Source organism: Centroberyx gerrardi, chromosome 3, assembly GCF_048128805.1.
Source record: "Centroberyx gerrardi isolate f3 chromosome 3, fCenGer3.hap1.cur.20231027, whole genome shotgun sequence".
NCBI lineage: Eukaryota > Metazoa > Chordata > Actinopteri > Beryciformes > Berycidae > Centroberyx > Centroberyx gerrardi.
This window is the reverse complement of record NC_135999.1, coordinates 23,909,371-23,923,233: the sequence shown is the minus strand read 5'-3', so window position 1 is coordinate 23,923,233 and position 13,863 is coordinate 23,909,371. Positions and strand designations below refer to the sequence as shown.

Below are 13,863 nucleotides of genomic sequence, written 5' to 3'. Positions count from 1 at the left end.
GAGATAGAGTCCCGTATCGATAGAACCTTATCTCTACCAGCTGCTCAGGTCTCAGGCAGTGTCTGGACTGGTGATTGGACTGAGCTGTACCGGCGCAGTAGATTGATGCAAGACATGTTCATTATGGATATGAATTTTCACTGCTGGGGGGAAGTATCTTCAGATTGAATTAACTGCCACCTTTGCCCACAGTTCTCAATCTAACAAATACTCAATCACAGCTAAGTGAGTTTGTTAAACAAAGTTTATAGGTGGAAAGGTCAGTTGGAATTGAATGGTATCCCTTACAAAAACGTCACATTTGAAAGCGCACATGTGAAATCAAAGCACATGTGCTTTTTGGATACATGTTGGTTTGCATGTGAAATTAAGTTTTCAAATGTAAAACAAATATTGTCAGATGTGATGGCAGGTGAAAACATGAAAAAGAAAATGTGTGGAAAAAGAAACACTTTTCACCTATGAACTGAAATTTAAGTAAAAACTGTTAAATACTTTATTTACTGGGATATTCATTTAATCCAAATTAACAAAACTATTCAGAAAAAAACAACTGAACAACATATTACAATACGAAATAGGAAAATGTATAGATAATTAAACAATTTAATAAGGAGGATACACGCTCTCTATGTATTTCTTGAGTGACAGAACAAATCTAAGCATTTTTTTGTATTTCTGTTGGCCTTACATGATACTAGCTGTGTTGATTAACATACTGTATTTGTCTCCACTGTCAACAGACTGTACAATGGTAAGAGATGATAACTTTGTTATGGTGACAGACAATAAAGAGAAACTGCTACTGCTAGCAACGCTAACAAGTAAACTGTAACCAGATGGCCTGTGTGCATCTATGTGAGAATAATTTACATTCAAGTGGCTCTCTGTGACCAAGTGAGACATTCTGGTGCAGTTTTACTCCATCCATGAAGCTCATCATGTATATTTCAAAGGATTAAGGTAATCCATCAAGGACTTTACCATCCATCAATGTCTTTAGCTTTCTTTTTTTATTATTCAGGAGACCAAAAATTCTCCAGTGGCCCTATTGATTTTGGCATTAAAAAGGTTCCCTCGACACACCTGTTGCACACTGATGCTCATGGTCTCTGACTTTGTTGTTTTGGTCAGACATAGGTGTGAAAAAACATACGGGACGTTTTTAGCAGTCACATCTCTCCTGGGACATGAATATGATCCCCTGAAGGTCTTGATGAATCACGTGTATACTTGAAACAGAACCGACTGCCTAAGCTGTTTGTGGCTTCATTTGTGGGCTGAAAACTTACTACCTCACATAACCCCCTCCCACTGAAATATTTCCCCTCTCCAATATCTAACAACTCTTGAATAAGACACTTCTACCTCTCTCCTTCGTTCTTATTTTCTGAAACTCTTCTCTTTTATATACATAGATCATGCTATGGTCGCAGGAATATTGTCAAGGCACTATGGCTCTGGCTGGTGCACTCATTACTATCTTTTGCTTGTAATGTTGGTGATCTAGAAATTGAAGTTTATTCTATTGTTGCACTCTGTAAATCACTCTGGATAACAGCATAATCAAAATGCTGTAAAATGTAAAATGTAGAAGCATGGAATGGAGAAGCGCTCAACTATGATCCCTACCCTTGCATACTATAGCGGCATAATACAGAACAAACCATGAGCTATTATTACTAGTGTAAAATTTAAAACAAGCCAGAATTGCATATGTCTCTTCCCAGTGAGCTTCTTTCTGATCTTACCCACAATGCACAGAGGAAGTAGTGGGAATAGCCCCAGAAAACATGCAAAATTCACATAAAACCCATCCCTCAATAACTTGAGCACATAGTAATGCTAAACATGCATCTCTCTCTCTCTCTCTCTCTCTCAGTTTCTCTCTAGCTATATCTCCCTAACTCTCCTTCTATCCGTTGAGCATCTTGAACGATATAGTAGCCATCAAAGACCGTCACACTACTGTCCACCAGAGATTGATGGCTTATTTTTCTGAAATCACATCCCTCCTCCATCCAAGGTGGATGACAGGCCGCACTAAACAACAGGACAACATGTGTGCTGTGTGTGCTGCTGCTCCCCATCAATGATTGGCCAGATGATGAAGCCATTATTGACTGAACCTGAGCTGTACAGGGCCTCATGGAACATTAAATACATCACTTCCTCTCAAGGGGCCCGGGGCAGCTCTCACCCAGCTTCCCCAAGGCTCCGGCCAGGAAATGAAAACAGCCATTATAATTGAAGCAAGCAAGAGTGCTATGACGGGCACGACTACAGCAGCAATATCCTTTATTATGCTCTCTGATCCAGCAATCTGCCGGACCCCCTCGCTGCATGTGAGCAGGTTTTAGTTCAAGTGTGCAGGGCAAATTAACATACAGGCCCAGCTCCATCCAGGTTCTGGCCATGGCTTGTGTTGGAAACCCACAAGTGGAAAACCCCGGAGGCATCAAACTACAATATGTAACCACCCTTTCATAAGAGACAGAGACAGCAAGATATGGAGAGCACACTAGCACAACCACACCTAATGAAAAATCACTATAATATTCCTATAACATTGCTATAAGGACTCATAGTGTGTCTGTGGTATTCAGTAGTGAGTTTACTGTATACTGACCATAGTACTTTAAGGCACCTATGGTATCACTAGGCTATGTTCCCATTACACTCCTTTAAGAGCTTATAGTTTTGCTGTCATATTTGTATAGTATTCTTCTGAAATTTACTATAGGATCATATATGGTTCTATTTCGTGAGGGGCTGCTACACTGAACTAATAGGAGGTACAAGGCACCAGATGATCATTTGATCGGTCCTCAGACCGTTTCCAGAGGTGCTGAAATGAACCCAGTCCCCCATCTAGTCCATATCGTGTCCGGTTAAGGCCTATATACATCGGCTAAGATTCCCAACCACACCCCATATCCTCTCTCCTCCACCGAGGGGAGCAGGAATGATCGTACTGCCTCACTGCCGTCCGTCCGTCTGTCGGGCATGAAATAAATGGTTTGTGTCACTCTAGGGCTATGGGCTATAATGTCATTATTGTTCCCTCATCTGACGGTCACACACACACACACACACACACACACACACACACACATACACACATCCACTCCGTGTGTTCAAAATCCTTCGTGTTGCGCTATACAGACAAACCCTCTACAGTCTATACGTGCGTAAAAGGGCCGAAGATGTGAGCAAATATCGCTTATGGATACTGACGTGTTTCTAACGGGGGGGGGGGAGCACAGCCTACTTTCCCCATTGATAGAAACGGGTGGGTGAAGGATGGATAATGGTATGATTCATCCCCAGCACCCCCCCCCCCCCCTCCACCCCCTCCCCTACTGTCACACCCCATCTCCACGGCCGTATCTACACCTGTAACTCGTTTGACCCTGTTTCGGTTCATCACCAATGACTGTCACAGTATATTATTGTTTTAATTTATTAATCGTTTCTTGCCTCCGAAAGAACACATCTAACACTGGTTTCGAGCAGGAAACCCCACGGTATACCTGCTATTTCTGATGAGCCTGAACGCTTTTGGAAACGCATAAGACTAGGCTACATCCTCAGCTGCGCCTTATTAGCGGATATATTTTTGGGAACACACGACGAAGATCTCCGAGCCTCTTGGAGTGAAGTATTCCGAGATACAGCCTAACCTGCAAGGGCACCGCCGGCGTTCACAGTTTTGCAACAAAATAATCGGAGCAGAGGCAATGCAAAACGGCTAGTGGTGAATGGGTGTGATGGGTGTGTGATGTTGACCACCACAATGGCAAACAGCAGGCATATTGGTAACATATTGGATTATAATGGGCAGCGGGCGGCCGCTCGGTGTACCAGGGACACCTTTCTCGTCAACGGGGGGGCTGTGCGTTTTGCCTTACGCGTTTGGGGTTCCACAGAAAAACGAAATGTTGCCCTTACTTTAGCATGGCTTCTTCTTTATCCTCTTCCTCTTTTTGCCGAACCATCACTGCCATGATGATCTTTCTCTCCTCCTCGGTGAGGTGGCTGAGGTCCGGCAGATCCGGCATGGATGGCGGCACGGTGGGTGGGCGAGGGCCGCCTTGGGGCCCCACTGAGGCGGACATCTTTTCCACCACCACCACCCCTCCTTGGCGTGTCGTTTCGGCTGACAGGATCCCCGGAGCGTTTCCGAGCCACACCTCACGACATGGTCCAGGGGAAGAGCAGCAGCAGCAGCAGCCGCAGCTCTGGCGAATAGTGCAAGCCGCTCATGGTTGCAGGCACCCACGGTTGTGCTTTTGTTTGTCCTCGGCTTTTTTTCCACCACTCTCGTCGTTCCCCCCCACCCCCCGCCTGCCCGCCTCTCCCCTCCACCGCCGGATTTACGGGGAGCCCATTTCCATTTCCACGCCGGGAGTTGACTCGAGCTGAGGGGCCCCTGGATCAGTTGGCCGGTCTGTGGTGCCACCGCCGCCGGACCAGAGCTTGATGTTGGGGCGGTATAGGCGGAGTCCGTATTGCTTCTCTGCTCTCTCTCTCTCTCTCTCTCTCTCTCTCTCTCTCTCTCTGCTCTGCTCTGTTAATGTTGCTGCCGCTTGCAGAGAGAGGGAACAGTCAATGGGAATGCAGCCCTTCCTTTAGCGGAGGCGCGCTTACTCATGTGAGAATGGGGTCCTCACCATCATCACATGCACAGCCTTTATAAACCCCCCACCCCCACCCCCACCCCCACCCCCACAGCATCCACCCACACACACACACACACACACACACACACACACATTCACTTTGCACACAAAGTTGCATATTGCATAAGATGCTTCATGGTCATAACCAACCCTAAAGTTTTAATATGTTCCTGTTCTTTCATATAAAAATCTCTATTTCTCCATACGTTACGTTGCAGTATTTTGTCAATCCAAAGACAAAAACACATTAAAGGTCCTCTTATACAACCATCTGTAGGTTACAGTGGCAGTGGATATTTAAGCTGTCAGTGTTTTCTTATAAAAATGTTTTATTCAGCAGTATGTGCGTTCTCCATTTCAGCACCATGGACAGCAGCAGACGCTCTTCTGAGCAATATTGTCAAGAGACACCAGGCTTTCCCTTCAAAGTCCATTCTTTCTGCAATTATTCCAGCAACCTTAACATCTAGGCTGGTGACTCAGACTCATGTATTTGGTATTTTGTATGCATCCGACCAGAAAAGTAGGTTAACAACTATCCTACTCTATTTGGCACGATCCACTGCATCTAGCCCGACTCCAGATTGCTGACGACAGTTTTTAGTAACACCTAACTTTTTTTCTTTCCAGAACCTCTGAAACTTGCAGGGCTGCTAATTGGCCTGCAGTCAACCAAACTCAGGTGGGTTGAAGTTCCCCGTTAGATCAAAAGCCTCCTGTCCAATAGCTACACAGTTACCGGGCCAGCCCCTCTCGGTTTGTTTGTATTCAGATCCAGACTCCCAGGCTATACCGATCCGGAGCTGGCACTCGATTCTCCCCAATGACGTAATGTAGGGTGAGTGGCTGAGTCCATCCAGCAGATGGCAATAGCCGAGCTGCTACCGAGTCCGTCCAGTGACGTCACCGAAGAGGTGACTGTACCGCGGTGACGTCAACTTCCCGTGGTGCAGAATTTTGTCATCATTTAGGTCGTGACTAGAGACCACCAGCCTGACTGACACAGTCAGGCAGTACGGCAGAGGCTCAGGCTGCCCATATGCTGCAGACAGGGGCCTATAAATAACTCTAACTGCAGTTTAATATGAGGAGAGAGACCCTGCTTTCACATTTCTTTTCTATAGATTTATAGAGCTATTATGTCCTGTCCTTCAGCCCTAATGATACTGAACAGATATTTAGATTTTTGCATTGGTCAATTCAACAAATGCATAGATGAAAGGCATACATGTGTCACAGTTTTAAATGAATGCATAGGTCAAAGCATGAGAAGGACTGTGATAAAGTTAGAATTTCAACCTCTGGTTCTGGTGCAGAGGAAGGGGAAGAGACCACATGACACTTATCCATGTCTTGTTTGGGATTCTTTAAAGTACAACAAATATTAGTGATAAGACTGACACAACATATGCTGCTATTACCATATGTTGTGTTGAATAGTAGCACAAATATTTACATCATCTAAAATATCATTGTTTTGTCAGTAAATATCTCAAGTCAGCTGGTAGCTTAATTTCAATAATATTCAATAATGAGTTTTACTTTCACGCCAGCAATTATGTTGTCAGAGTTGTTACAGTTTTCAAATGCTACATATCTTACTTTCGAATTAAATTCTTTTATACACGTATAAAAACGTGAAGAATTTCATGGAATTTCATTTTCTTGGTGTACCACAGTAATGACAATGTTAGTTGTTCATGTTTACATAATAATTAGGCAGCAGCCTATTATCCCAACATCAGGATTCATTCATGTTTCAAGGCAAGCAGAGCATCAGTGTCACAATAGTTTTACAAAACAGGATGGAAACTCTTTGCTTTTGTTATATTTCTGACCAACAGGGCTGCTATAAAGAAGGATTCCCCGCAGGAACAGTTGAGCATCTCCACAAATCCAAGAGCAAAGTGTCACGACTTGGGAAGAGGAAAACTCATCACTGTGAATATGCCGCCATCTAGAGGGAAAATGGAAACACTGCATGTACACTGTGAGAAGGGACGTAAAAGAGAAAAGAGGTGCCTTACAATGCATATGACATGGCATATTAAGGTCAGTTCGCTTTATGTGAAATCAAATTCTCTTTTATTCCAAACAAAAAAAGCGTTGAATTGTCTTTAACATTTGCAGCAGTGTGTGAGGGTAAAACATTTGGGTCATGAAAGAGGAGGCTGAGATGAAAAGGAGATGACAAAGAGACAATGGCCAAGAAGATTGGCAACCTCTACCATGCTCTACACTGTGTTTTTAATTATGTAATCTGCTGGATTGCTTTATGACACAAAAAAGGAAGAGGGTGCTGTTTCTCCAGCGCAAATGGAACAGCAACAGCTTTCAGAGTTTCTGTCAATGGCAGACAGTGGAAGGAGTGAACGGCCTCTGGAAGATCCACTTCCAACATTTTTATCCTCTTCAGTAAAGACAAAGACAGAATCTTTGACCAGAGAATCATCTTTGTGTCAGCAAGAGCAACAGGGTTTCTGGGACAGATAGTCCTAAGTTTGAGCGACACTTTTGAGCACTAACAATACCACTGGTGGGTGAGAGAGGCTACCGATCGTCTCCACCATGGTCTCATTTGTTTATGGTAATTATACCAAGGTATCAAAATACATTTGACAGTGATATCTTGATAGTTAAAAATGTGACATGTAGCACCTTTAATCTTATCAATGTCAAAAGCACACCATTCCCATAAGACACACTTCTACTTATTTTCATTGATATCATAAGTCATACACTCCCACATTGACATAGACCAAAGGTTAACAATGGGTAAAAAAAATTAAAAATACAAGAAAAAATTGAAAAAAGGGACATGGTCTTCCTTTGACTGTTTATTTCCGGTCAGTAACTCAGGAAATAAAGGGAGATGAAGAACCTGATTTCAGTCAAGCATTTCCCTTTCTGAGCAATGAGACAATCAGGCTCACAGTGACACCCAGTGTGTGAATATGTTATTGCATTATTGTGGTATTGCATGTGACAAGATGCAGGGCAATCAGTGCAACAAACAGAACATGGTTAACATTACTTTGGCTTAATAATTTGGCCAAAGTTATTGCTGTAAATTTTCAATGTGATATGGATAAATGGGGTGAGATCAGGATCAAAAAATAGAAAGGAAAAAAGGAAGTGATTCAGGCATAATACATAATTCAGTTATATCTCTAGGAGAAAAACACCAGATATACAGAACTCTTACAAATTCTCATTTTAAATCTTTTATTTATATTTTCAGACAATACATCCAAATATTAAGGAAGTTCAGGATGGCTCAAACCAAAGACCAAACTCAGATGAAGAGTCAAAGTTGCCGAACACTGTGTGCTGTCTCAGCTTAACGCATCTGTATCTGCATCTCACAGCTCAACGATATTATCTTTGGTTGGAAGTTGAGCTGGTCAGTGTAGCAGCATCTGGGAGGGTGTGGGATTGGATGGATTGAGGTGCGTTCAAAACCTGGGTCAAATAATTACAGCAAATACTTTTCATGGTTTGTTTTAGTCTACTTCAGGTAGGTGGGTTCAGAAGGGTGGAACCGGCCAGATAGGGCTACGATAAGAGTAGGAAGAAAAGATAAACACAGTAAAGCATCTGAAAGTTAATTTAATATATTTTTCTGTTTTCTTTTACCAATAATTTGGTAAACTCCACCCAACAAACACTACAAATCATTTGACCCAGGTATGGTGGGGTCCAGTCTGTCTAATTTTTGACGATCTCCGTGTCCACGTCTTCCGTGCGGGACACCACCTTTCCATCGACCAACTCCTCAATCACCGTCCTCACTACCTTTTTTTTAACTGGTTCAGCTGCGAAGGAAAACAAAATAATCATTATTCAACTCCATTTAATTGAAACTGTAATTCATTTATGTCTTCCAAATGTATTCTGGCATGATTGATTACCAAGACTGATCAGGACTGATTTTTAAGTTATCTTTTTTTTATTATCTTTCTAAGGAAGAGTGAGCATTCCCCTTGGTATTAGTTCCAGTGGCACAAATGTAATTCTGTTTTACGTATAGTTTTTGTTTGTTTGCTTAGTTTTATTTTGTTTTAACTGGCAGATTTTAGCACCTAGAAAAGCATACAGTGGCAAAGTAAACTCACGTTTGACTTCAACCTCCACTCTCTTCACCACAGTTGTCCTAGAGGAGAAAAGACAGAGTTGATTTTATTTTACCTGCCTGGTTAAATTGAGGTTAAATAAATAAAATGAAAAAACACCTATGAGCCTTGGATAGGGTAAATCATTAGTCAAAACTTTTTGAAGAAGCAAATTGCTCATGAATTTCCTTACTGGACATCCTGTCCATCCAGCAGCCTTCTGTACTCAGCGATCTCCATCTCCAGCCTGGTCTTGATGTCGAGCAGCACCTGGTACTCGCTGGACTGCCTCTCGATGTCCAGCCTGACCTGGCAGAGCTCGGCCTCCAGGCTGTTCACCATGGCCTGCAGCTGGCTCAGCTGGAGGCTGTAGCGATCCTCTGTCTCACCCAGCTGGCCCTCCAGGGCCGCTTTCTGCATGGGAGAGGAAAGAGAGGCGGAGGGTAAGACATATGAGCGTGTACTGCACACTAATTGTCTCACTTCCATCTTTAAGGCACCTGAGGTGTAAAACACAACCTGTGAGGGACAGGTTTACTGACAGGTACAGTGCCTTCAACAAAACATTTTTACAATGGTATGTTACCATGGTATTTGTGTTTGTGGTATGTGTGTTTTTAGAAGGCAGAACCTTGTAAATGCTATATATTTCAGAGAGGAGTCACAAGATGGATTGCACTCTCACTCAAACTCACTAAACTGACAACTAACATGTTAGACATGAGCAGAACAGAGAGCGAAAGAGGCAGAGATGACAGACTTGGTGGAGTGAAACAGGTTAGAAATATATATACCGTATTATAGGGAAATATTTTAGTTTAGCCTTTACCCCCTTGATCAAAAAAGGTTTATTTTAAGTACTGCACAAAAATGTGTCTTGCAGCTCGTGCCAGTATGAACATGCATGTACATCTGTGTATATGTTGGATCATTCATTACCAGGCTGAGTTGGGACTGCAGCTCGATCTGCATGGCCTGCAGGGTCCTCTTGAGCTCGTTGATCTCACTGTGGGACGTCTGGAGCGTCTCGGTGCTGGACGCCACCTGCTTGTTCAGCGCATCAAACTGCAACGGGGATGACAAACAAAAAAAATGTTACAGCTATACCAGTTATTACTTGTATATAAGTTGACATTTAGGACTTATGTGCATTTAAATACATACACAATGTGAGATAATATAAAAAGCGGACATGGTTTTATGTGGTTAAACATTATGTGTTATCGTCTTGCTCCCCTCACCTTGTCCTTGTACCAGGCCTCCATGTCGCGGCGGTTCTTTTCGGCGATGCCCTCGTACTGAGCTCTCATCTCATCCATGACGGTGGACAGGTCTGCCTGGGGCGCAGCGTCCACCTCCACGTTCACAGAGCCGGAGTTCATTTGAGCACGCAGGGCAGCAAGCTCCTGCAGGTGGGCAGAGAGAGTCACAAGTCAGGTAAGGTCAAAGGTCAAATCCAAATGAAGGTTTAATGGAGGAACGGGATCCTCTAGATGAAGAGCCAATCTGGGCCACATTTCATATATGCTGTCAAATGTGATCAACTATGCAAATGAGAATATCTGTGTCAAGAGACTTTTATGATGTGGTGTTGATGCAACGTATGTATCATGCATGATAAGGATGGGACAATATATCGAAATTCAATATATCGCAATAAAATGTGACAATACGTATCGTGGGGCAGAAAAATGATACTAGCTACATTTTATTCCTATATAGTAATCACAAAAGAGATTGCTTGCCCATCACAATTTTACTAGCTCTCCATCCAAATTATATTATTTGCGCTTTGTAATGACATTTTCAAATTTTTGTTTACATTCTAGCAAGCCAATGCCATTCCTAGAAAGATTTGTGACTCAGAAATAAACATAATTCTGCACAGTCAAACTTTGTTGTCATTGAACTTTTATTTATCACATCGTATTGTGGTTGTATCGAATCGTGAACCCCATATCGCGTATGGAATCGTATCATCAAGGAGATCTGGCTCAGCATCACCATAATTAGTGTAGATAGAGACTATAAATCAACTAATTATCATCAAAGAGACCTTGGTATCATGTGATCTCATATGATTCAATGCCTTGGGGCTGGTGCTGATGCCAGCTTTGCGGTACACAACTTCAAGGCACAGCAGACAGTCCAAACAAGTTCTGCATGATCTGATGTTTGCGTAAGGGATGCTTCAACAAAAGAAAACACTTCTTGGGAAACATTAGGCAAATAATCACCTGACTGTCTCTTGGAGAACACTTTCCATGTTGTCCTTATTCACTTCTCTCAGTATAAATACTTCAAAAACTGTTTGATATTTTTCATATTTTTGTTTTCTAGTGTAGAAATTCATAATGGGAAATGGGTACTTGGGCTCACAAAGAGAAGGATTTATAATGTGATGTCATTTCACACCAGGACAACTCTCACCTCTGCGTGGTTCTTCTTGAGGTAGACCAGCTCCTCCCTCAGGCCCTCGATCTGCATCTCCAGGTCAGACCGGGCCATGGTCAGCTCGTCCAGAACCTTCCGCAGTCCGGCAATGTCCACCTCCACCGACATGCGCAGTGCCATCTCGTTCTCAAACCTGTCGTGCAGAAAAGAGCAGCAGCGGTTCATGTTGCTGTACCTGCTGAATTGGTGTTGCCACCACCAACAATAGACGAGGCGGAACGGCACGAAAACCTGTTCCACCAGTTTTATCCCTCTGTTGACCGTTACGCCTTGGTAGTAAAACGTTCACATAATCTGACATCCCTGAGTGAACATGTGATGTCGGTACATTGCATCTGACAAATACAGTCTTAACACAGAGAGTTCTGCCTCTAGGAAATGTACTGATGCTTTTAAAGTATTTTTCAATTTGATTCTGTCATTATAACTTTATTCTAACAGGATTTTTGCCCAAATTTCATGGACTTATCCTTTCCACTTACTTGATTCTGAAGTCCTCTGCTGCCAGTTTGGCGTTGTCAATCTGCAGAAGCATCCTGGCGTTGTCCTGTGTCGCAAGACTGATCTGAAAAAATAAATAAATAAATCTCATTACTGTTTTCTTACTCACATAACATACTTTCATGGAGGTGTGTAAGTGATCCATTATTTAGAATGTGGGCCAGCAGGGTTAAGTTAATCATCAGGATTTTTTTCTTAAACCCGACTTGCATTCCACTGAGAATATATCTTGATCTATATCTTGATGGCTTACGATTTACTCATCACTTACTCATCATAGTATAGTACAATATCTCTTGGCAATGCATAGGTGGCAGGTGGATTGTCGAGTGAGAAATGACGAAAGAAGTAGGTGTACAAAACTGCAGTGAAGTGTCACCATTTTTTAAAATCTTTACATATTAATTCTAAAGTTTTGCCCTCCCTGACTAACTTTTTACTTTGTAAGCAAAGAAAAGCAAACCTGTGCATGAAATACTCTGCCTGATAGCTCACAGCAGCTGAGAATTTAAATAACTGTTGGTTTTAGTCCACATCCTGAGGGCACATTTGTCCCTGACAGCTGCAGAGTGATGCTGCTCACTAGGCTTTGATGTGTGTTTGGCAGAAAATATTGGTGATTCCCAATTTTGGTGAACCGTTTTGTTGAATAGAGTTTACTCACCTTTTTAGGCTGATATAGGCTACATTTTTTATAACCCAAATTCATAGTAAGTGTATACACCATACTAAGTAGTACCAATTTGTTATATTTGTTTTTTCTTCATCATTTAACCTTTATTTAACCAGGCAAATCAATTGAGAACAAATTCTTACAACCTATTGATGAGGAATTGGGGGAAAGGGAACAAAAAAAAAACATTCAAACTCAAAGCATTCGGTTATTGGTCCACATTTGGTAGATTGTTAGGAGGGTAATCGCCACAAGAAGCTCACCTTTCTGCGCAGGTCGGCGATGATTGCCTCATACTTGCTGTAGTCTCTGACGGTCGGCGTCTGCTTCTCGTACCACTCGCGGATTTGGCGCTCCAGCTGCGCGTTGGCGCTCTCTAGAGAGCGCACCTTGTCCAGGTAGGCGGCCAGGCGGTCATTGAGGTTCTGCATGGTGGCTTTCTCGTTGGCTGAAACTGAAAAGTTGTTATTGTCCCCTGCGAGCGCCCCTGCCAGGTCAAAGCCGCCGCCGCCGCCGCCGCCGCCGCCGCTCCTGACACTGCTGTAGGACACGCGGACATTGCGCCCCCCTGCCCCGCCGTAGACGCTGGGCGCCCGGGACGCACCGATCCTGGAGTACCCTCCAGAGGACAGGGACATGGAGGAGGATCCTCCAGAACGGAACAGCTGTGTGCTCATGGTGATCACTGCTGTGTCGGGTAGCCTTAACAAAAGTTTGACCTGTCAAACGTAACGAGTGGTACGGACGAGTTGGTGCTGAAGCGGCTCCAGGAGGATGAATTTATACCCCCTGGAAGTGGGAGCGGCTGAGAGAGGCAGACAGTCTGCACAGGTATACGTGGAGAGATGCTGATCACCATCATCACAGGTGTGACCACACGGGGCGTGGTGAATCGGCAAGATTCAGGTTTAAGATCTGAAGGCTGTCACAGCATATTTCAATTAAAGACAGTTAGTCATGTGAGGGCATGTCTATTCAAGCTGTCTCCTTTAATCAAGCCTCTCTGATATGCTTTCAAGGCATACACTCACTCTGAGAGGAGAAAGAGGCTCGTAATCCTTTTTAAATAATATTATATCACAGCTACAATATAAGTTCCTAATAGGAATGTTACAGTGCCAGATAATAACCTACATACCTTAAAGTATGATAAAGTCACTAAAAACTCTACATACACTACTGTATAGCTTTCCACAGACAGACTAAAAGTCATATAGGGATATTAATATTAATAGTGATTTTTTTTGGCAGGGGGAGGAATTAAGGCAGATCAAATGAGGAAACATCAGGCTACTCACAATGCCAATGCATCTATTCAACTACAGCTCCAAATAGACTTTTAACAGCAGACTACTCAACAAATGTTAGCCTACTAAAACATATATATATATACATATATATATATATACATATATTTAAGTTCAGTGGCCATTTCAACTTG

General features: G+C 42.9%; 2 protein-coding genes across 2 annotated transcripts in view; both read right to left on the bottom strand.

Annotated features, from left to right (window-relative positions):
• The window catches only part of rims1b (regulating synaptic membrane exocytosis 1b), a 68,641-nt gene extending 64,523 nt beyond the window's left edge, over positions 1-4,118 (bottom strand). Inside the window, exon 1 of the mRNA XM_078290784.1 lies at positions 3,952-4,118. Within this exon, the coding sequence (XP_078146910.1) occupies positions 3,952-4,118 (167 nt within the window). The remainder of the gene's footprint in view (positions 1-3,951) is intronic.
• A 3,772-nt stretch (positions 4,119-7,890) lies between these two features.
• LOC139928513 (keratin, type I cytoskeletal 19-like) lies at positions 7,891-13,180 on the bottom strand. Its single transcript, XM_071921086.2, has 8 exons — positions 12,686-13,180; positions 11,731-11,813; positions 11,225-11,381; positions 10,036-10,200; positions 9,734-9,859; positions 8,988-9,208; positions 8,798-8,835; positions 7,891-8,497 (listed from the first exon to the last, which is right to left on the bottom strand). The coding sequence occupies exons 1-8, from the start codon at positions 13,097-13,099 to the stop codon at positions 8,391-8,393; spliced, it is 1,311 nt and encodes a 436-aa protein (XP_071777187.2). The 5' UTR covers positions 13,100-13,180; the 3' UTR covers positions 7,891-8,390.
• Positions 13,181-13,863: the final 683 nt, after the last annotated feature.

What these genes read in the sequence shown, in the direction of transcription:
- LOC139928513 (XM_071921086.2), bottom strand. Translation starts at nt 13,099, where the DNA reads ATGAGCACACAGCTGTTCCGTTCTGGAGGATCCTCCTCCATGTCCCTG. An exon ending in TCGCCGACCTGCGCAGAAAG is followed by an intron (nt 11,814 to 12,685) that starts GTGAGCTTCTTG and finishes TTATTTTTTCAG; the next exon opens with ATCAGTCTTGCGACACAGGA. An exon ending in TCAAGAAGAACCACGCAGAG is followed by an intron (nt 10,201 to 11,224) that starts GTGAGAGTTGTC and finishes GCCCACCTGCAG; the next exon opens with GAGCTTGCTGCCCTGCGTGC.